This window comes from Alligator mississippiensis, chromosome 4, assembly GCF_030867095.1.
Source record: "Alligator mississippiensis isolate rAllMis1 chromosome 4, rAllMis1, whole genome shotgun sequence".
Lineage (NCBI taxonomy): Eukaryota > Metazoa > Chordata > Crocodylia > Alligatoridae > Alligator > Alligator mississippiensis.
The window spans coordinates 169153049-169172563 of NC_081827.1; the positions used below are offsets into that span (position 1 = coordinate 169153049).

At 43.5% G+C, this 19515-nt stretch overlaps 1 protein-coding gene and 1 long non-coding RNA gene across 7 annotated transcripts in view; one reads left to right on the top strand and one right to left on the bottom strand.

Moving 5' to 3' along the window:
- LOC132250350 (uncharacterized) overlaps positions 1-10111 on the top strand; it is a 53526-nt gene extending 43415 nt beyond the window's left edge. The window contains exons 2-3 of the long non-coding RNA XR_009462021.1: positions 4226-4421; positions 6280-10111. This is a non-coding gene — a long non-coding RNA (uncharacterized LOC132250350). The remainder of the gene's footprint in view (positions 1-4225; positions 4422-6279) is intronic.
- Positions 146-19515, bottom strand: part of FAM117A (family with sequence similarity 117 member A) — a 29922-nt gene continuing 10552 nt past the window's right edge. For 2 of the 6 annotated variants that reach the window (XM_059727048.1, XM_019482614.2), the window contains 7 exons: positions 10111-10277; positions 5749-5844; positions 4954-5067; positions 4453-4587; positions 3241-3463; positions 2702-2822; positions 146-1901 (listed from right to left, as the gene is read on the bottom strand). In XM_059727048.1, the coding sequence (XP_059583031.1) occupies positions 1592-1901; positions 2702-2822; positions 3241-3463; positions 4453-4587; positions 4954-5067; positions 5749-5844; positions 10111-10277 (1166 nt within the window). In that variant the 3' untranslated portion in view covers positions 146-1591. The remainder of the gene's footprint in view (positions 1902-2701; positions 2823-3240; positions 3464-4452; positions 4588-4953; positions 5068-5748; positions 5845-10110; positions 10278-19515) is intronic. The other 4 variants (XM_059727050.1, XM_059727051.1, XM_059727053.1 and 1 more) reach the window with 4 other exon arrangements.

A 19515-nucleotide genomic window follows, 5' to 3' on the forward strand; every position in this document is an offset into this window, starting at 1 on the left:
TAGACAGTATTACAGTAGGAGATGCAGGCTATCCAGCCGGCCTACTCGTGGCTGCAGCAGCTGTCTGCTAAAGCCTTTAGAAGCTTTAGTTTCTAGTGACTAAACCCCCAAAGGAAGGGGGGGGGGAGAGAAGAGAGAGAAAGTATTCTGGATGCCTGGAATATTTATTTTCTCACTGGCAATACCAGGATCTGCAAAAAGAAAATAAAACAACAAACACAAAAAACCCTCTAACAAGAGACAAGAACTCCAAGGCTAACATTCCTCTTTTAAGCTCTGCAATACATACATAAAATACAAACTTCAAACAGCTGCAAAAATAGTGTCTTTGGAAGAAAATAGAGTTTCTACATCAGATACAAGAAAATAGGCTTCTTCAATACAACCCAGAGCCTTAGCAACAGAACACAAATCAAAATACTTTTGTTTTCTAGAGGCATTGCAATCCAAGTTCCCCATGTTAGTTTCACCTTGTAAGGCTTTGTGCTGGGATAAGCATTGCTGGATCTCAGACTCCTGCCCAGGTGCAGTTACAATAATCTTACACCTGTGCATGTTTTTCTGCAGTGAAACAAAAACTGTTCTGAACTCCAGCTGGCCTACCCACCCCTCCCTCCAAAAATCAGAATCAGTCAGATTGTCCAGGGCATTCATCTGGAAAGCAGCATTGTAACATCTCTACTAGCAGCAACCTTCCAAGAGTGGAGATATTTGCATGCTGCTCTGATTTTGGTTTCCATCACCCTTTCCCTGAAACAAGGTGGAGGCCCTCACCTACCCACAAGGAAATCATGCAGCAAATCCCTCTTTGTTCACCCTCCATCATGTAATAAGCTTTCCAGGGTGCAGGTCTTCTGCATATACAGGTCACTGAAGGTGCAGTGGCAGATATCTATCTGTTCATCTGCATTCTCTACCCCTGTAGAAGCACGGCTTTCCAAGATGCTCCTGAAAGCTGTGTGGTTGTTTCAAGGGGTCAGACAGTGCCACTAGTGGCCATCTATAATTCATTACTTCTAAACCCCTCTCAAAGCATGGGGGCTGTAACTGGCTCAAGTCATCTTCTAGAGGGTGCAGATACATTCAGACAGCTGGAGACAGCTTAAGCCCAGCTCTTCCAGTCTCCCCCAGAAGCAGCCAGTCTGCAGACCTGCCTCCCCTTGGCAAAGAGGCAAGGAGTCCCGGTGGCAGCTGTAGAGGGTGAAAAGTGCTAGGAAGCGCCATCTAAATCCCTTCAGCAAGGACCCTCATTGGCAGAGCCAGGTAGCTCAAGTTTCCATTCTGTTCACAGCAGCAGAGCTCCAGCTGTGCTTTGACAGCAAAACAGAGGATACAATGACTTTCAACACAGGAAAGGAAAGTGCTTGAGTATTGGGGGCTCCAAGAAATGAGCCACCCAGTGGTGAAGAGTCCTGTGGCACATTGTACTTTACAGTCTTCACCACTGCAGCAAGAACACCTGTGGTGGTTTTTCCATCCCAGGGCTGCCCCTTTAGCCTTCAAAAGTTCCAACTTCAAGGCACTAGTCTCCACAGGTTAAGATGCATTGAGGAGCTAAAGACACTTTGTTGTGCCAGGTCTCCCAAAGGCTTCAGACCATGAGGGAGCTGTGAAAGAGGACACTCTCTTCTGTCTGGTTGCGCTTCCAGTGTTCAAAGTTCAGGGGAGGCGATTTAGAGGCCTCGCTAAAGCCATCTGCTGCAGAATCCTTCCGTGACCCAAGAAACATACCTTGTGGCACAGGACTGGAAGTAGCTGGGAAACCTCTAAACAGAAAACCCATGTTTGGAAAGAGAGGCTTCACCAGACTGACTGGGCAAAAGGCAGAGCCTGTTGGGTTGAAGTGGACTTTGTTCTTATCTGGACAGGAGGGCAGAAAGTTCCGATTGGGACTGGGGGACCTGAAGGAGTGAGAGAAACAACAGACCCAGATTAGGAATGGGTACACCACCCGGCTGCTAAGGCAATTGCAGCTTTAGAATATGCTGGCTTCTTAGAGGACAGAGTTCCCAGTTTAAATTCTCCTGTCTCAACCCTTTGAAAAGGCGACTATTTTCATCGTTATGAACCCCTGGGAAAGTTTTTTTTTCAGTAGCCACCTAGGAAGCATTGTGCCAATGGTTACTGAGAGCTATGGGCAGCTGAGAAATCAGGACTCTTGTTTGAATAAGATCCAAATCAGTCCCCTACACTGGCAAGCCTTCCTCACTTCTAGTGGAAAGGCAGCAGGCAAGAGACTGGGAGCAGAGGGGCAGGGTGAATAGGAAGTGTGGGCCAGTAGCAGAGGTATGGTAAAGAACCCCATTCTGCTAGCAGCTGGAGAATGCAGATTCGGTTTCTCTCTCAGCCACCCTCACAGTTCAAGAAGTTGTGCTGGCCAAGTGAGCACAGTGCTTAGGTATGTGGTGGAAAGGACAAAAGAGCCTTTAAGACATCTCTGTAGACAAGTTCTTGATGTTTTAGCAGCGCTCAGCTTTGCTTCTGCACAGACACAGAAGAGAAGCCTCTTCTCTGGGGGGGGCCAAGAAAATCTGCAATCCTCACTCCTGGTCAATTCTAAAATTGAGAGCAAGCGAGCAGAGTCCCCCAACTTTGGGGGAAGGCATGCCATCAACTAGCAGCAGTTCCACTGCAGCATGCTGCCTTGGTACTAGGCTCATGTAATGCACCTGCTCCCCACACCGTCCCAGTCATCACTTACAAGGCTTCTTCAAAAGCCCGGACTCTCTCACATCCCTCAGGTGGCTCCCGCTTAAACATGTAGCTGTGGTTGGGTCGAGGAGATGAGGCAAAGGCCAGGACTGGTGAGGGGCTGCCATCCTCTAAGAGGGAAGGAAGACTTTGAGAAGATGCTAGAAGGATCCAACATAGCCATATCAAATCAAAACATGACAAGCTTCCCCAGACCACTATAGGGTTCACACTTGCACTGGTGTCCTAAACTTATGGCCTGTAGAACTGCCTTCACTTCCCAGCCAGCAGTTTCATGCAAAGGCTCCCCAAATGCAGCAGAAAGAAGCATGCAAGTCTACTGAAGCTCCAGTATAACCCAGCACATATGCAGGATGCTATTAGAGCTTCTAGAGAGTCACAGCAGCCCAATCCAAAACATGCACTAGAGGGAATGAGACCTGTGAGAATTCACTGGAGTTAGTGTGCTACTACCCCTGCCCACCAGTCCCCCCTGAGTCCAAAATCCAGAGCAGGCCTTTATTTAGCCTCCTAACTATAGGAGTTTACCTTTCTCCTTAGGATCAGGCAGTGGCTCTTCCACTGCAGAAGTAAGCTCTTCTGAAGACACTCTTGCAAGGGTGTGTGGAGAAGGTCGGATGGGCACAGAAGGGGAGGGGGAAAGAGAAAGGCTGCTGCAGCTGCTACTGCTGGGCTCCAGAGTCAGAGAGAAGTCTCCATCACCTCTCTGGGGAGGGGCAGGGGCTCTATGGCCATCTGGAACTTCCAAGATCTAGAAATAAAATAAATATTCATTGGAACAGGACTCAACCTCAGTTCCCTTTCACACAAACAGAAGAGTTAGGAGCATTAGAGCTCAGTCAACCAAAGGAATCCTATTTTCCCTAGTAACAGACTTTAGGACTGTACCCAGGCATGGGCAGGTTGAGAAGCCACTGAGAATTCAGGAAGGGTACTGGACTGTGCAGCCAATTAAGTTACTCCCCTTTCCCTGCCAGTTTAGGGCTGCACATCTTAAGCAATATTTCAACTGCAAGTGCAGTAGTATCTGGATACTGCAGTTACAATGGGGGCATCCTTTTGCAACAGATCTCGGACACCCAGATATGACCCTCTCTCTGCAGGGGGACATGTAATTTTAGTGGCAAAAATGGGAGGAATACGTCATCTGCATTTGCAGTGCAAGAGACTATTACACAGCTCCTTAAAGCTGCAAGCAAAGTACAGTAGAACAAGGATTCTGCATAGGGCTAGGTTCCTCACCCCCTTGCAAAGATGAGGATTTGCAAACTGACCAAGGGGGTGGAAGGTAACCTGTATATATAGCCACAGGGAACAGCTGCCTGGGACCACCCAGTGCTCTAGCAGAATGGAGAAGCAATGCCCTTTGAAGTAAGAGCCAAAACAAACAGCCAAGTTGCTTGTTCTTACTTCAGCAGTCCATTGTGAACCAAGCAGACTGTGAACCATCTGGGTTCTACTGAGTCTTCTCTGCCCACATACCCTCAAGCCATAATTATCTGATTTCTTATAGGTGTCACACCAGAAGTGGTTTTTGAAGAGGCATTTGGCAAGGAAAGGCAGCTGTCTTTTGCCTCAACTCAAGGAGGATTCCGTGAATATATTGTAGCTTGGAAAGAGTAGTTATGTGGAATTGGAGCCAAGAAGGAAAGATAATGGAAACGTCCCTGGCAAAACAGGAAGTAAAAATTTCAGAGACCATCCAACAGGTTAGTGATTGATCCTTGTAGCTTCACTCACCCTCAGCAGCTCTTCCTCTCCTTGTTCCTTCACAAACACCTCCTCCAGCTCCTGGTTTAAGCCTTCAAGGCTCCTATGTAAGCAGGGGCTGAGCCTCAAAGCAGGAGAGGCAGGCAGGAATCCAGAGGGAGAGTCCTGTAACAAGGAAGTCAAACAGAACCTAAGCTCTATTGTGTCCACACAAACTCCTGCAGTTTTCCCAGCACAGCTGAGTCTTATCCTACAACTCTGAGGTTTGTTCAGCCAAGGATGTTCAAGGAGTCTAACTGATTAGAGAAAGCCTTGACAGGAGACTGCATTAAACCCATCAGTTGCTGACCAAGACATTCAGGGACAAGCAAAGACGACAGTTTTTAAACATCAGACATGAGAACTTAAGAGCACAACAACATGGACAACAGATCATCAATTCAGCAGCAGAAACTGGAGCCTACTCCTCCTAGCTTGAGGGCACACTGCAAAACTAGGCTGGGAGGGAGGCAAAGGAGATATGGAACATACCCTGACTGATCCAAGGACAGCATGATCTCCCTGCAGTGGGGAGCTCCGCTCTTTCTCTTTGCCATTTCTGCCATTTAGCTTAGTTCGCTGGAGCTGCTGCTTCAGTTTAGCAATCTAGCAAACAAAATTCAGTTGATATAGAACCAGACAAGAAAACAACATACCAAGCTATAAAAAAGAAAGAAAGAAAGAAAGAAAGAAAAAAAAATAAATAAAAAGGTCAACCTTCCCTATTGTTTCCCTACAGGAAGTTCCAAGACAGAGGGCCATTTTTAACCAAACTTGAATAAACCTTGCCTGTTTCTCAAAGCGTAGGGAGGAAGTAATTCTGAGGGCTTTGTAATGGGCTCCTCCATTTTAAAACGGTGTAGGCAGCTTTCCCTCCCCAGCAATCGTGGGCTATTAATCTGCCAGTCACAATAACAGCTTTGAACCAGGTCACAGTGGAGCCTACACTGAAAGGCTCCTGTTACACATATGGAAACTCTGAGTGATGCACAGACCCTCCAGAGAAACCTCATAACAGAAGCCAGCTTGGGGAATTTGCTTCCAGCTTAGCCAATAAGGGTGGTGCAAGGGGAAGAGCAAAGTTGACTTGCAGCAAAAAAATCTCTCTCAAATGACAGCACTGGTTGAGACTCCAGTCCTCAAACTAAGAGGTGCACAGAGAAGTCTAGTGTCTCCATTTCAACAGCTCCCTCTCCCCTGTCTCCCCCCCCCCCTCAAAATAGCAGGCCCACTACATACCAAGCAATTGTGTTAGTTGCCAAGTAGTGGGGAGGGGTCTGTTTTTACCTCTCTGCGGTGATCTGTGCTACCCCAAGATGCAGAACGCTTATGAGTACTGGAGCTGGCTTTCCCCACTTCCACTTCATGCCAGGACACTGGAGTCTGAAGGCAAGAGAGATTATTTAGGGTGTTACCCTCTAGATTTCCTGTCTTTTAGACATGAGGCAGAGCCCTAAGAAGGGGTGAAGAACTACTGTCTATCCACACTATTACAGTCTCCTGTTTGGTTCTCTGGATATGCTCTGAATTAATGGTTTTGGGTCTCAGCACTATGCCCAGTAAAATGTATTAGAAAACAGAAAGCAAACAAACCACAGACCAAGTAATGCGTGTCTGAATTTATGGTTCTTAAAATGCTTCTCCCAGTCAGGGACTCTGCCACTGTAAAAACAGTATCTTTATCTTATAAGATATTCGGATAAGGCAGTGATGAGTAAGAATATTGATAAACCTTTCTAAAGATAAATTATGCTTCTGCCTCCATCAGTCTCAGATTTTGCGATGTAACATAAGTTTCTTTTGTTTGTTTGGATCCAGACCGACTGCTAGCCTCTGTGTTCTGAAGTTGATAATACCACCAGCCACCAGAAGATGCTAAACTTGGGAGCAGAAGAGATGCAAACAGAAACAGAACTTGGCCAGTAGCATCAACTGCTGAATGTGATGCTGTTGGGTTTTTTTTATTGCTCACCCAGCCTGAAACTCAGCTTGCGTATTATCTTCCACTGGTAGCAGTTAATACATTGACCAGATCAAATCTTGAGTAAAGGAAAACAGAACCTCAAATGCCATGGTACCATCCGTGTTCCAGGGGAAGTTTTTTCAGTTATCAGTAGAAATCAAAAAGGATTGCCAAACTTGGGTCAAGCAAAGAGCAAAAAACTTTCACGTGATAAAGTATATAACCATCTCAGTTCTCAGATGAGACAACAGGATCAGAATGAAGTCCCAAGGTACCCTGCTTTCAAATACAGCAGTGGTTTCTAGTCCCATCTAGAGTCCTCATTTTGCTTCGTCACCCCTCTAGTCTACCATTTCTATAGAATGATGTTAACTTCCTCTTTGGTCCTCATCAGACAAGCTGCCAAAAGGTACAAGGGCCTGAGAAAAGTTCTCCAAGCAGCAAACTGACCTCCCCAGAGGGGTCACTGCAAAAAAACAGCAGCTGTTTTAAAACAGCTTTGAGTCACACACTGCAGAATCTTCTCTTTCCAAAAAGCTGGCTTTAAAAAAAAAGTCTTGTCCTTCTGGCTGAGGGAAGCAAGAGAAAGGTGGAAAGTATTCTGATAGATTAAGCTGTGTAACTAGATACAGCTGACTTGCAGGTAGTGCTCCAACTTCCTGCTGAAGAGCACACACTAAAACTAAACCCCTCAGGACACCAACTGCTGGTAGTTTAGCAGGTTGATTCCACTCCCCTCCACAAACAAGTTTGCAGTTTCAGGAAGGGTCAACTTAATACAACAGCAGTACCAACAGCATTTTCCCCAGGTGTCACTTAAGTGGGGATGGCAGTTGCTTTCCCAAGAGTTTCTGAAGCAAAGTGTCCCCCTTGCAGGCTTATTATGCCGGTAGGTCTGATCGTTTCAGCCATCTCAAATTAGTGGAAGAAACTGTCCTTTGGGATGACTGAAACTGTTTGGTTTTTGGTGATTCCTATGAAACTTAGCATCACTATAAATTCTAGTGGATTGCATCTCCCCTCCCTACCCCATCAAAAAGTCTACAGAATGCCACTGTGTTGGTTGTCTCTGCAGAAAGACCAGGGCTGTATGGGCACAAGGCTGAACAAGCCCAGAGTCAATACAGTAGACCAATTTTTAGGGTACCTTAAATTGCAGCTGCCAGGAACACAATTCCAGGATTAGTACAAGTCAGTTTTAGAGTCAGTAGTCACCCTGTGAACACATGCTCACAAACCAAGGCTGAAGTAGAAGTTTAATGGCAACTTATTCCAAGTCATTTGCAAGACACCATTAGACCTCAACTCTGCACATCTAGAGGGTTATAGGCCAAAAGCTGCACCTGAACCTGCTTTCTGCTTATCTGCTGGATTTCCAGTACAAAGACTCCCCACTAATTTAGTTGGTTGAGCTTTCAACACTAGGCTACCATACCCACCATTGCTCAAAAGACAGCTGAGACCAGAACCCTTAGCACTGCTCTAAAGCTTGCACCAGAAGAACAGAGCCTAAAAAGGAAGAAAACAGAAGCCTGCAGCAGTGGGAAGGCCCGAAGATGGAGCATGCGCGTGCCTATCTTCTCTAGGGCAAGCCCATCAGCACAGAAGGAAATTACAGAACTTTTTTTTAAACCAACTGTGGCAAAACCACTTCCTCAGAGCAAGTAGGGGCAAAACACTAGCACAGCAAGACAGATAAAACTACAAGCTCCAATCACATAGTGCTGTCATCCTCACTCCTACACTGAGCACCTGCAGCTGTGACCTCTTGTTTAAACACCTAAAGCAGGCAGACCGTTTTGCACAACAGCTGATCAATGGTTGTACAGGAGGAAGGCAGACATGCCCTGGCTACCAAAGGAGGTCCCCTGGGCAATTTCATAGTGCCTGAAAACAATGAAGAAAGTCTTCTCTGGCAACTTGGAGAACAAGTAATCTTGCAATGCATCAGAAGTCAGAATAAGGTGAAAGGCAAGAACATGTGGGCTTTATTTTCAGGACTGCCAGAGAGCTCAGCTCTTGATCCAAGGCAAGACACTTAATTTATTGCTCAGTTTCCCTACCTATGAAACAGTGAAGGTGTCACTTTAATTCACAAATGTTTATAGCAGTAATTCTCAACCAGGGTGCCAGGGAACCCAGAGGCCCCACTAGATCCTCTAAAGCAGCATTTCTCAGCCTGTGGGTCATGACCCAAAAGTGAATCACAAGAACATATGAAAGGGTCACAAGCAAACTTTAAAAATGTATCAACAAACTTTAAAAATGGATTATCCTTTAAAGAAGATAAATGTAAGAAATGTTGCTTTCTCCAGGGCTGCTTGGGGCCCTCCATACACCCACCTCCCTGCCCCACACAGTGGAGGGCTGGGGGCAGTGGGTTGCGAGTAAGGGCACTGGGTCAGGACTGGCCACTGATGTTTACAAATGGGTCCTAGTACAAAAAAAGGTTGAGAACCACTGCTCTAAAAGCTGCTATGAGATGTGAGGAAATAAGCACATAAGTAGATAAACTGCAAGTGTGAACTTGTCCCTGCCAGGCTGATTTCCCCCCCAGGTAAGCACTAGTATATATATTTAGTTTTTAAATTGGGTGCCACAATTCACAGAAGTTACTGAGGGGTGCTGGTAAGTCCAGTGAGTCCACAGAAGTCCAGTGAGGGGCGCCTCAAGTCCAAAAAGGTTGAGAACCACAGGTTTATAGCGTGCAAGCACAGTCAACATGGAAGGTACCATTAACCCATGTGGTATAATTCTCTTTAGAGATCATATTAGTGAAATTGATACTGGACAAAAGGGTCAGGTGTGGCCCCAAGAGAAACATACAAGGATCTTAGATCCCCATGAGAGAAAGGAACTAAAACAGAGTAGACAGAGGCCTAAATACTGTAGGATGAAGCATCCTTACTAGTACGCACCTGCTTGAAAATGCAATCTGCGCTCATCTCCCTGCTTAAAAGCACAAGGCAAAGGAACTCCCTCCTTTTTGGGTTAACATATCCTCCAATCCCAGCAGAACTCCTGGGCATGGGCATGTTGCAGCAGAGACAACAACAGGCTAGAATACATTTGCAAAGAACAATAGAATTTCCTGCAAAAAGCCCAGTAAGTAATAAATGGCTGAAGAGCTAACACCAAGTTAGACAGTTTTAATGGGCTAAAGAAATGGCCGAGTAAGTGAATGGATGCTTTTCTCCTGAATTCTTCTACCTCTGCACATGAAGAAACAGCATTTGCTGCCACACAGTAATATTTACAGGTTGCTAAGCGTTCCTCGAGGTCTGGAGCCATTCCATTCTCTAGAAGAGCACTGTGGTGTTCGTGCTGAGAAAGTCCTTCTGTGGGAGCACCCTTGACTTTTCACTGTGTGTGGCACTGAGCCCATGAGTGTTATATAAGAATTTGGCCAGAGCTGCAAGCTAGCAATAAAAGTTGTAATGAGCCAATACTGAAGTGAAGAGCCAGAGGCCATCTGACTCCAAACAAGGATGAGGAAATTCTAACTGCACCAAATTGGAGCAAACTGGGGCCGAGAAACAAAAGGGGGGGGCCAACTGTCTTCCTAGAAAGTTGCAGCTGAACAGACTGAGCTTGCCATGATCTTTCCCTATTTCTGTATCCATTTACCCAATCCAGAAGTTTATAACCCCCTCCAATCCCAGACTCTTCAAAGGTAGCCTCTGTACCTGGGTAGCTTTGTCATTCATGCAGGAAGGAAAGGCTCCATCAGCATCCCGTGGCCACTGTCCCACAAGGTATGACCCAACTATGGTATCTAGAGAAGATGTGCGCCTCACTCTGGGTGGTCGGGTGCGGCATGTCTTTTCAACAGCAGTGGCACATGGAACGCTAGCTAAAAAGAGGAAAAAAAAAAAGACAAAGATTGAAGCTCCTATAACAGGATAGCTACATTCTTCCATGTCTTCATTTTGATATGGTGCTGCCAAGACAGAACCCATTTCAAGGAGCATTACACAAAAAGGAAACCAGAATGTACAGATAGGGATAGAGAAGTTCCCAGAGGAAAAAGAAGCCCAATTGCTCCTAATTAGTCTTCTGTGGTGGCAGAAGCTCATCTGCTTTGACCAGCTGTTTCCCAACACCAGTAAGAACTGTTACTCAGTCACCTGTAAGCGTCAGCACAGTTGCTAGCTACATGGCTCAGCAAGAGCAGGGAAGGGCAGTTTATTCACTCCTGCCCCCTGTACTACAGTACTTCATGTTAATATTTCCCACAGGAAGATTGCTTCTCCAGCACAGCACCTTTTATTTCAGTGATCAAGTGGTTTCTTGTAACTTACTATCTACTCAAACTTAGAGTTCAATGTAATCACCACACAACATTCCTGGACCTTTAATGCTTTCACTAATGTTGCATTGTACAGTCTCATTGAGCCTACAAAGCAATACTTTCTACTGGCTGGTGCACATTTGATCAGCAAACCTAGGTTGTCATACAAGTTTAAGCCTCAAAGCCTCAGTCTCCTCATCTATAAAGGGCAAGGTTTACTTAGGTCCACAGACCATCCCGAGGCCTGACATTCATGAAGTATTTTAGTCCCTTCCACTGGAAAATCCCAAGTGTAAATGAGATTAGTACATGCCTATCCCCATTTTAGAACAAAAAAAGGAATTTGCTCATTGTAACAGACCGCTGTTGGCAAAATTGTTTTATGTTTAGTCCATTAGGCAACCATTCTGCATATATTGAGACAACAGTACATGCACAACTACAACTCTGATGGACAGGAAAGCTTCCTTAAATAAAACCGGTTCAGGTTATATCCTTAACAATGCACACAGGACCTGCTTCTGTTTCATGCCAACAGCACGAAGTACAGAATGCCAGATTTTTCTCTGGGCCAAAACAGGAGGTATTAAATGTACACACTCCCACCCAAGCAGATTACATTCGTGTTCCGAAACTACTTAGGTGTGCTCCATGTGTATAATAAGAGTGTATAAAATGAACAGTACAGTCCCCTTCCTTCAGTAACTGCTCTGTGAAGACAAAATTGAATGCTGGCTTTTATTTCCAAAGTCAAATGAGCATTTTTTTCTATTCTATCAAAAAGCCAACTCCAGCCAGCATTAGGGTGCGTCTGTATCCAATTTTGATTAAACATGTAAATTAACATGCAAATAAGAAACAGTCATATGGTCTGTTGGCAAAATGCCAACGAGGCCTTGGACAGCTCTCCACTAAACCATTTACACAGACCATTCCCCCCCCCCCCCCAGACTCAGAGTAAGGAACAGTTACACAGCACTTCAGAAATCAGCGTTAAAGTTTGTGCATGCATTCTGTTAACCAAATGATTTGGGGTACAAAGCCTTGCAGCCCTTGCTACCTGGCACTCCAGGTGTCAGGAACAGCTGCCATATGTTTACTAAGGCTGTTTCCAAAGAGATTACCTATCAACTTAATCCCAATAGCATCTAAAAAGTATTTATATGGAAACTTTGTTTCTGTTTCTCAGGGGAAACTCAAAGCCACTTTGTCACAGAGGCAAGTGGGAGGGCTGGAAGAGACTATTTATACTACAGTAGCATTTAGGAGCACTAGAAGGATCAAAGCCTTGCTGTGACTGGCCTTGCAGCTGCATGGAGACACAACCCCTGCTCCAAGCCTCTACCAATCTTAGAGGAGCACTACCATAATTCCAGTTGAACAACCCACTAGTGTTAGCAGCTTTCCTTTCTGACCACTGCATCACTGCTCTACAGACTTATCTGAATCTCAATTATGTCCAGCTTCAGCTGCTTCTTCTACCTATCAAACACCATGTCTACACTAGACAGTCTCACAGCTTTAGCTAGAACAGATTTCTAGCAGAACTGAAATAAAGTCCATTATGGAATGACCTACCACATCACAGATTATTATATCAAAGAGAACCCAAAAAAATCTAGGTACAATTCTACCCAACATCCTCTTTCACTTTAGCCATTATCTTTGGATCCATGATTGATCACACCCAACTGCAAACAGGCTACTGGTAAGCAACAGCCCTTTGTCTTCCTAATGTGACCTCAACAGCCTACGTGTGAAATGAGCATAGGCATGGACATGGTCTCCCCATTAAATACTGGTATACGTGGTACACAGCAAGTTGCACAGATACCAAAGTCCTGAGGAAGAAGAGTCTTTGTCACTGCAAGCAACAATGTCCCAATTCCTTGTCTCAGGTGGATAATGCCATTGCCAGAGAATCTGTAATGGAAGAGTCTGGTTCATTTGCAAGCAACAGAAACCCAAGATGGGGGAAGGGTGTGGATTGGTCAGATACAAGGAAAGAGATGTTTAGCCGTGTTAGTCTAAAGTCAAGTAGATGGCAGGGTAAGGGTAGATTTATACCTTATAGACTACAGCTATAGATTAGATAAGCATTGACCTGCTTCCAGTCAAAGTGAACAAGCCTAAAAAAGACTGTAGACAGTAAAATAATGTTTCAGGCATGACAAAGAGGGTGCACGAGAAGCTGGGGCAGGGTGGAGTGTCCTGTTTACAGCACAGTTTTATTATCATCCTACTGCATTAAGCCAGAGCAGCCTTGCCACCTGGCTGTAGGCTCTGGATTTGGTCCAAGCTAACTGCACAGCTGAGAAGTGTCAGGTTTTGGTGCTTTTGCTTTTTGTGCACCAGTAAAGCTGCTGAAGATAACAGAACTGTCGCTGTATCTCAGAGGACCATTTGGGAGTTTCTTGCAGCTGCACTAGAACTTTTGCACTGCCCTTTGTGTTCCCTTTCCCAGGTATAATCTGATCTGAGAATATGGCAAGAACTTTTCCAGTCTGTTTTAACACTAGAGGCTTGGACTCCAGCGCTAGTCCTTCCCTTTCACATTAGCATTGAAGCCCCAGCTCATCTGGCTTTTCAAGGAAGTGCGGGCAGAGAAAATAAGCGGTTCATCTTTTGTATCTGGACAGGAAAGACTGAATCTTGAATAAACTTGTTCAAATGCCATTTGAGTACAACTCAAGCTGATATCCCTTTAGCTAATGAAGAGAGAACTTCCAAATACATGTGAAATTTAAGACGGCAACAAACAAATTATCAAAAGATTCCCAGTACCTTTTGCATTTGTATAAAAGTCCATTTCCAATCCCCCCGTAACTGTTTCTCCCTTGCTGCACTGACAGTTAAATATAAATTGGGGTGGGGGTGATGTTTAAGGTCACACACTTCAGATACAAGTATCTCTTGAAATACCAGCTCTTTTTTAAATTGGATGTCCCTTTAAACATCTATCGTAAAGCATAAATAAAAGTCAAAAGTTAAGGCTGAATTTGTTCTAAACACAATATCTGGCTGAGAAAGTTTTAATTACGTTCTGCAATACTCAGGCATATTAAGGCATTTCAGCTCATTTCTCAATTAAATACCTCAGAGAAGAGCCTGGTCATTTACTGTAGTTTGATGTCTCTTAAAAGGATCTCATGTGAGCAACAGATTATCTATCCATTAGCTAACTGAAACCAAGATGGAGCCCAAGCAACTCTGATCAAGAACCAGTTTCTACAGCACCTCATACCAAAGCAGGCAGCAAGCTTTATTAGTTTCATATAAATAGATCAATTCACACACCTGTGTAGCAGCTCCATGCTGCATACAGCAACTACTCAATCCAGCTGAAGCCACAGGAGGAATTTTAGGCAGACAGATGCAAATACCCAGCTGGAATATCACTTGAAAACCACAACAGGACTCTGGTTACAAGTTGCATCTGAAAGACCCCTCCACATCACAGTGAAACTTAACACAAAGCTGGGTCACTGAAGGAGGATCTGAGACTACCTCTTGCTGAATTCACAGTTCCACTTCCTCAGCATCTACATTTTTATGGTGATCTATTAGAGGCCACGTCTACACTAGACAGTTTTGCAGCTGTAACTAGAGCAGTAAAATTAAAGTGTTGTAATGCCAACCTACCAGGAATGCAGTACATGTAATAAAAGGTGTTTTATAGAAGTACTCCTAGATGAAGAAAAATAAATAAATAAATAAATCACAATCAAAAAGGTACCTTTTGCCACTACAAATATGGCTACACTAGCTGTACTGTCATAATAATAAATAAATAAATAAATAAATAAATAAAAATCACATCCTTAACCAAGATGGTTATTCCAGTTGAAAAGCTGGGTAGGCCAGGCCTTAGCAAGACCTTAGTTCCATCTCCATCCTGTGCTGTTTACAGTCCAAATGGGATGTGTGCTCAAGAGATTTTGGGTGCAGCCAACTAAAATCTGCAGAGACTTCTTCCCAGGTAAAGTATACCTAGATTTTTGTATTGAAAATAAGTAGATAAAAAGAAGAAAACAAGATAAATGGAGGGCTGCCAGTGGACCACAGTTTAGAGGCAACTCAGACTCCACAAGTCACATCCAGCGACACTTCATTTGACATCATTTCTTCACTGCCTTCATTACACCAGTGTAAGAGTGATGGTCCTGCGAGACAGATGTCTTACAGTGATATCTTTTATTGAACCTACTGTGTAGTTAGACAAGCTTTCAAATGCAAGCCATTTTTCTTTTTGCATTATACCAAGACAGTAAAGTATCTGATAGTCCTATAGAACATCAAGAGACGGCCACTGAGCTAAATGCTTTATTTATACATTTCTAGTATAATGATCAGCAGTAACAGTGTTAATATTTTAATAATAGACAAATCAAGCTGATGCCAGTTTTACAACCTCTTAAATTGAAAGGAAACACTGATCTCTCATTTCTCGGCAAATTCAGAGCTTTAGTGCATCAGCTGAGCGATTGCCACCAATAGGAATACACCACTTTGTAACAGCACAGGTTTATTCTCCATTTTTATTTTAATGTTTTATACTTTTTAGGCTTTGAGCAAGTACAAGGAAAATCCATTACTACATTGGAGTTCTACTGCAGTACTGGTAAATTTTGACGTGAGCTGATAGGAACATCCATCAATTCTACTAGTTCCATCTATTATAAGAACAGAATCTAACTGTATTACAGGGGAGGAAAAATTAACGTCTTTCCTCCCCATCTCTTTCTTTTGTTATCTTTTTCTGGATTCTAGAAGTGATAGCAAATTTGTAAGACAATATGTTCTCCACCACTAACCTGTCACCCATGAGCTTTAATATAACATCATCCATACACTGATAAACCATGATATGCTACATTAAAGATTCCTTTTTCAAAATTGCTGCCAGACCACACCTTGGATCCAAGTGACCCAAGAACAATTTAGTACCATGCAGTGAACAGGTCTTTTGTTCTGGGAATCCCAAAAGTTATAGCTAGTGAATCCCTTGGTAATTTATTTCATTTTTGTTAAATTCATCAAGTTTAAAATGGAGAAAGTTCTAGAAAGCTGAAGCATTTCATAAGAGCTTAGGATAGGGCCAGGAGCTGAAAGTCAAGACACTAGGGCAGCGTTTCTCAACCAGGATGCTGCAGCCTGGGGTACCTCGAGATCCTTTCAAGGGTGCTGTGGATTGCAACACAATATTAGTAACTGTTAGATTTGGCAAACAATTCACAACAAACTCAGATATTTCAAATAGAAATTTGTGATCTCAGAAAAAAATGTTCCATTTTTCTGTAGTTTTCACTCTTTTTTTGACTAAGAGCTGGCATTTTCAGAGGGATACTGAAAGAGGTTGAGAAACACTGAACTAGGGCAACATTTTTAGACTCAAGTCACCCTTTGGAAAAAATGACAGCTCTCAGTTTTCATATGTTTTTTTGATTAGAAAATAGAACAATTCTTTCTGTTGCAAAGAACTCAAAGATCACGTCATAGTGTAGTGAACACTATCAAATCCTATTTGAAATCTCTTGGTTTATCTTGTTAATCATGTTTGGTCACCTAATATCACTAACACCGAGTGACACACACTTGTGAAGCCTCCAAAATGATCTCAAGGTACCCTAGGGTGCTGTGGCATACTGATTGAGAATCAATGGGTTAAGGTAAAGGGATCACAGCAGTCTCCAATATTAAAAACTCACATATCCCACAGAGAAGGCCAAGTTCTCTCCATGAAAACAGCTAGTGACTGGCCTTGGTAAGTAAAGAGATTTAAAGCCTCCACCAGACATGGAAGGAATAGTTATAAGAAGAGTATGCTGGGCAATTTGGGTTTGTGCTCACCCAGACCTATCTAGATAATGAACTACTAAATATTAAAGGACCTATGGCATGATGAAGAGGATTTATCAGGGCAGGTAAGAAGGTGATTAACTAGCAGGAAATCTCTTTGTTCTGAGAGCTGAAAAAGCAGTGAAACAGACCTTTTCCTAGGGAAAGGAAAGCCATAAATCACTAATAATAAATTAGTGCAGGTAAGGTCCATAGGAATCCAGGTAGTCATAAGTTATAACAGATGTACAAGCAATAAGAGGGGGAGGAAGTAAACAAAACAAACTGAGTGGGAAAGGGGTGAGGGGCTGAAGAGACTAGTTCAAAAAGACAGGTTAAACCACTATTTTGTCATCTCCTTCAATCCACCTGGATTATCCTCATCTCCCACCCCCCTCTCACCCCACCCCCCAAATAGCATTAAGCATTTATCTGCAACAATCACCTGAATCCTTCAGTGCCTCTTGATATCAAGTTCTCACAAACTAAAATCTCTGAACAGAATAAAAATGTTTCACCTTTTCACCTTTGCTAATATTTTTATAAATTAAAATCATTATAATTCTAAGATTGATAAATCAACAGGGTGAATTTGCACACATACCAGAGCCACATTTCAGAGCCCTTTGTTCCATTTTAGTAAACATTTATACAAACTGCACAACCCTCAAAGCTGAAATCTACTGCATCTTCCGGTGAACAGGCAGAAGCTGTGGTTAAACCACAGCGCCCCTCATGATTCTTGCACAAGCTCTGTACACACAGCTCAGGACACCCAGAAGAGTACCCTCAAAACCCAAGCTCCATAAAATAAAAGCCTGCAAATGCCTTTCCAGTCATCTAGCCCAGGAGGTGAGGCTACCATTTCACACTGAAAACAGCAGCCCAGCCCCTTAGATGCTGATCATATGAAAAGTTACTTTCACCCATTTCTTAATGCAAGTAAGGAGTTTGACAAGGCTAGTCACCAGCTGAGAGAGCTGGATCATGACCCCCCCAACCCAAAAAAAATCAGCTTGCCCTATAAAGATTGCTGAAGTGGGCTGGAGTTTTAAGACCTGGCCCAAAAGCAAAATTAAAGAAATTCCAGGCTTTGTAATCATTTCCCTGGTTACAGGCTGTATTAGAGTGCAGCTGGGGAGAGCTGCCCAGGGTGGTAAGGGGTGGAAGAGCTATCTGCAGATGTAATTGAAGGAAATTATTCAGAAAGGGGTATTAAAATTTGGGCTTTTTCTGTTGAACTCTGAGTCCAAAGAGTGCATTTAGGAGCAGCTCCCCAAAACCATTTAGGATCCAAATTGAAGCTAAACTCTCAGTTACAGGAGGAAGCAAACTGAACTTTTCATCTGTATCACGATTATCTAAAGCATGGGGTTTGTTTGTTTTTTTCAGATGATAAAGCTGGAGGATTTCAGCCAAAGACTTGAAGTTGAAAGATGTTAAAGGCATTTTCTCAGGCCTGGCTAGGCACAAGGGCACCACTTCACTAAAGAGTCCAGGCAAGCTCATCTGAACCAGATGCATAAAGCATAAGCATAGCTTTTCTACCAAGTTTTACACTTTGTAAGTGAAGGATGAGCTACCAAAACAGACAAGTGGTGTCAGCCTCTCTTCATGACTACTGTACAGAGACCACCCAAAATGGATGCTTCAAGGCAGTCTTTCACTATTGATTTTTAACATTCAGGTCTCATTTACTCAGTTTTTACCTGGGAGACTACAGGTAACTAAAGAATTAAGAGGCTTACCAATGTCACACACTAGGAAAGTGAAACCTAAGCAATGGAGACAGGAAACAATGTGTAGTCCCTGTTAAAAACAGTAGGTTATTTCGTGTTAATATTTAATAAGAGTTTAGTTCCTAGTACAGGATTCAAGATCAAAGTTAATTCTCAGTCCTCACTGAAAAGCTGATGAAGCCCCAATCCAATTCTCTGGTTCTTAGAAGTGGTTTCAGTCAAAATAAACAAGATTTGAACAAGACTCTAGGGTTACAAACAAGCAGCAAAAACATGCATGAGACCTTCCAGGCCTCCCTTTTACTCATAACATTCAGTTTTAAGGGCAACCTCATTTCTCCCATTACTGGTCACTTCTGTTATTCTTACTGGGGTTGGGGCATCTGTTTTGAGGGTCTGACATAAAGCAGGTGAATCAATTTTTCAGGGCGAGCAGAAGAGCAGAAACTTCAGATACAGCAAGAGAGCTGTGCAAAAAGTACAAAGCAAGCAATTACAAAATAATGTTACTAAAACCTTCCTTGTGGCTTTATTAATTTGGGGAGAAGGAAATGGAGGCCAATAAGGTCAGGTTGCTGTTAAGCAAGCGACTAGCATAAATTGAGCAGTTCAGTATTTTTTTTTTACCCATTAAATGCCACAACATTACATAACATGTATTACAGTACTGCCCAGAAGCCTCAAGTGAGCTCAGGTCACTTGGGTCACTAGTGTACAAACAAAATAATGTATCTTCCTAAGCATGCATCTAAAGCAGGTGTGGGCCAGATGCAGCCTGCCAGGCCATTCTATCCAGCCTGTGGGGCCCCTAAAAAATTTAGAAAATTAAGAGTTATCTGCTCCTGGCTGCCTGTCATGTGGCCCTCGATGGCTTGCCAAAACTCAGTAAGCGGCCCTCCACCCAAAATAATTGCCTGCCCCTGATCTAAAGAGAAAGGGCACATGAGACAAGAAAAACAGAGGCCCAAGGAAGTGAAATTACATGCCCAGGAGGTCAGCGGCAGAAGAAGGAATGCAAGTCTCCACTGCTCCTTTAATTGGGGCTAGTCACAGGGCTAGGCCACCTTCTCAAAAATGTTCCTTCATTCCTCTGTACTCACTTTAGATTTCCAAGCGTGAAAACAAACGCACCTCAAACTGTTCTGGACCGTCTAATGTAGGAGTTGGCAACATTTTTGACCGGAGTGCCAAAAACACCCCATCCACAACCCACATCTCTACTT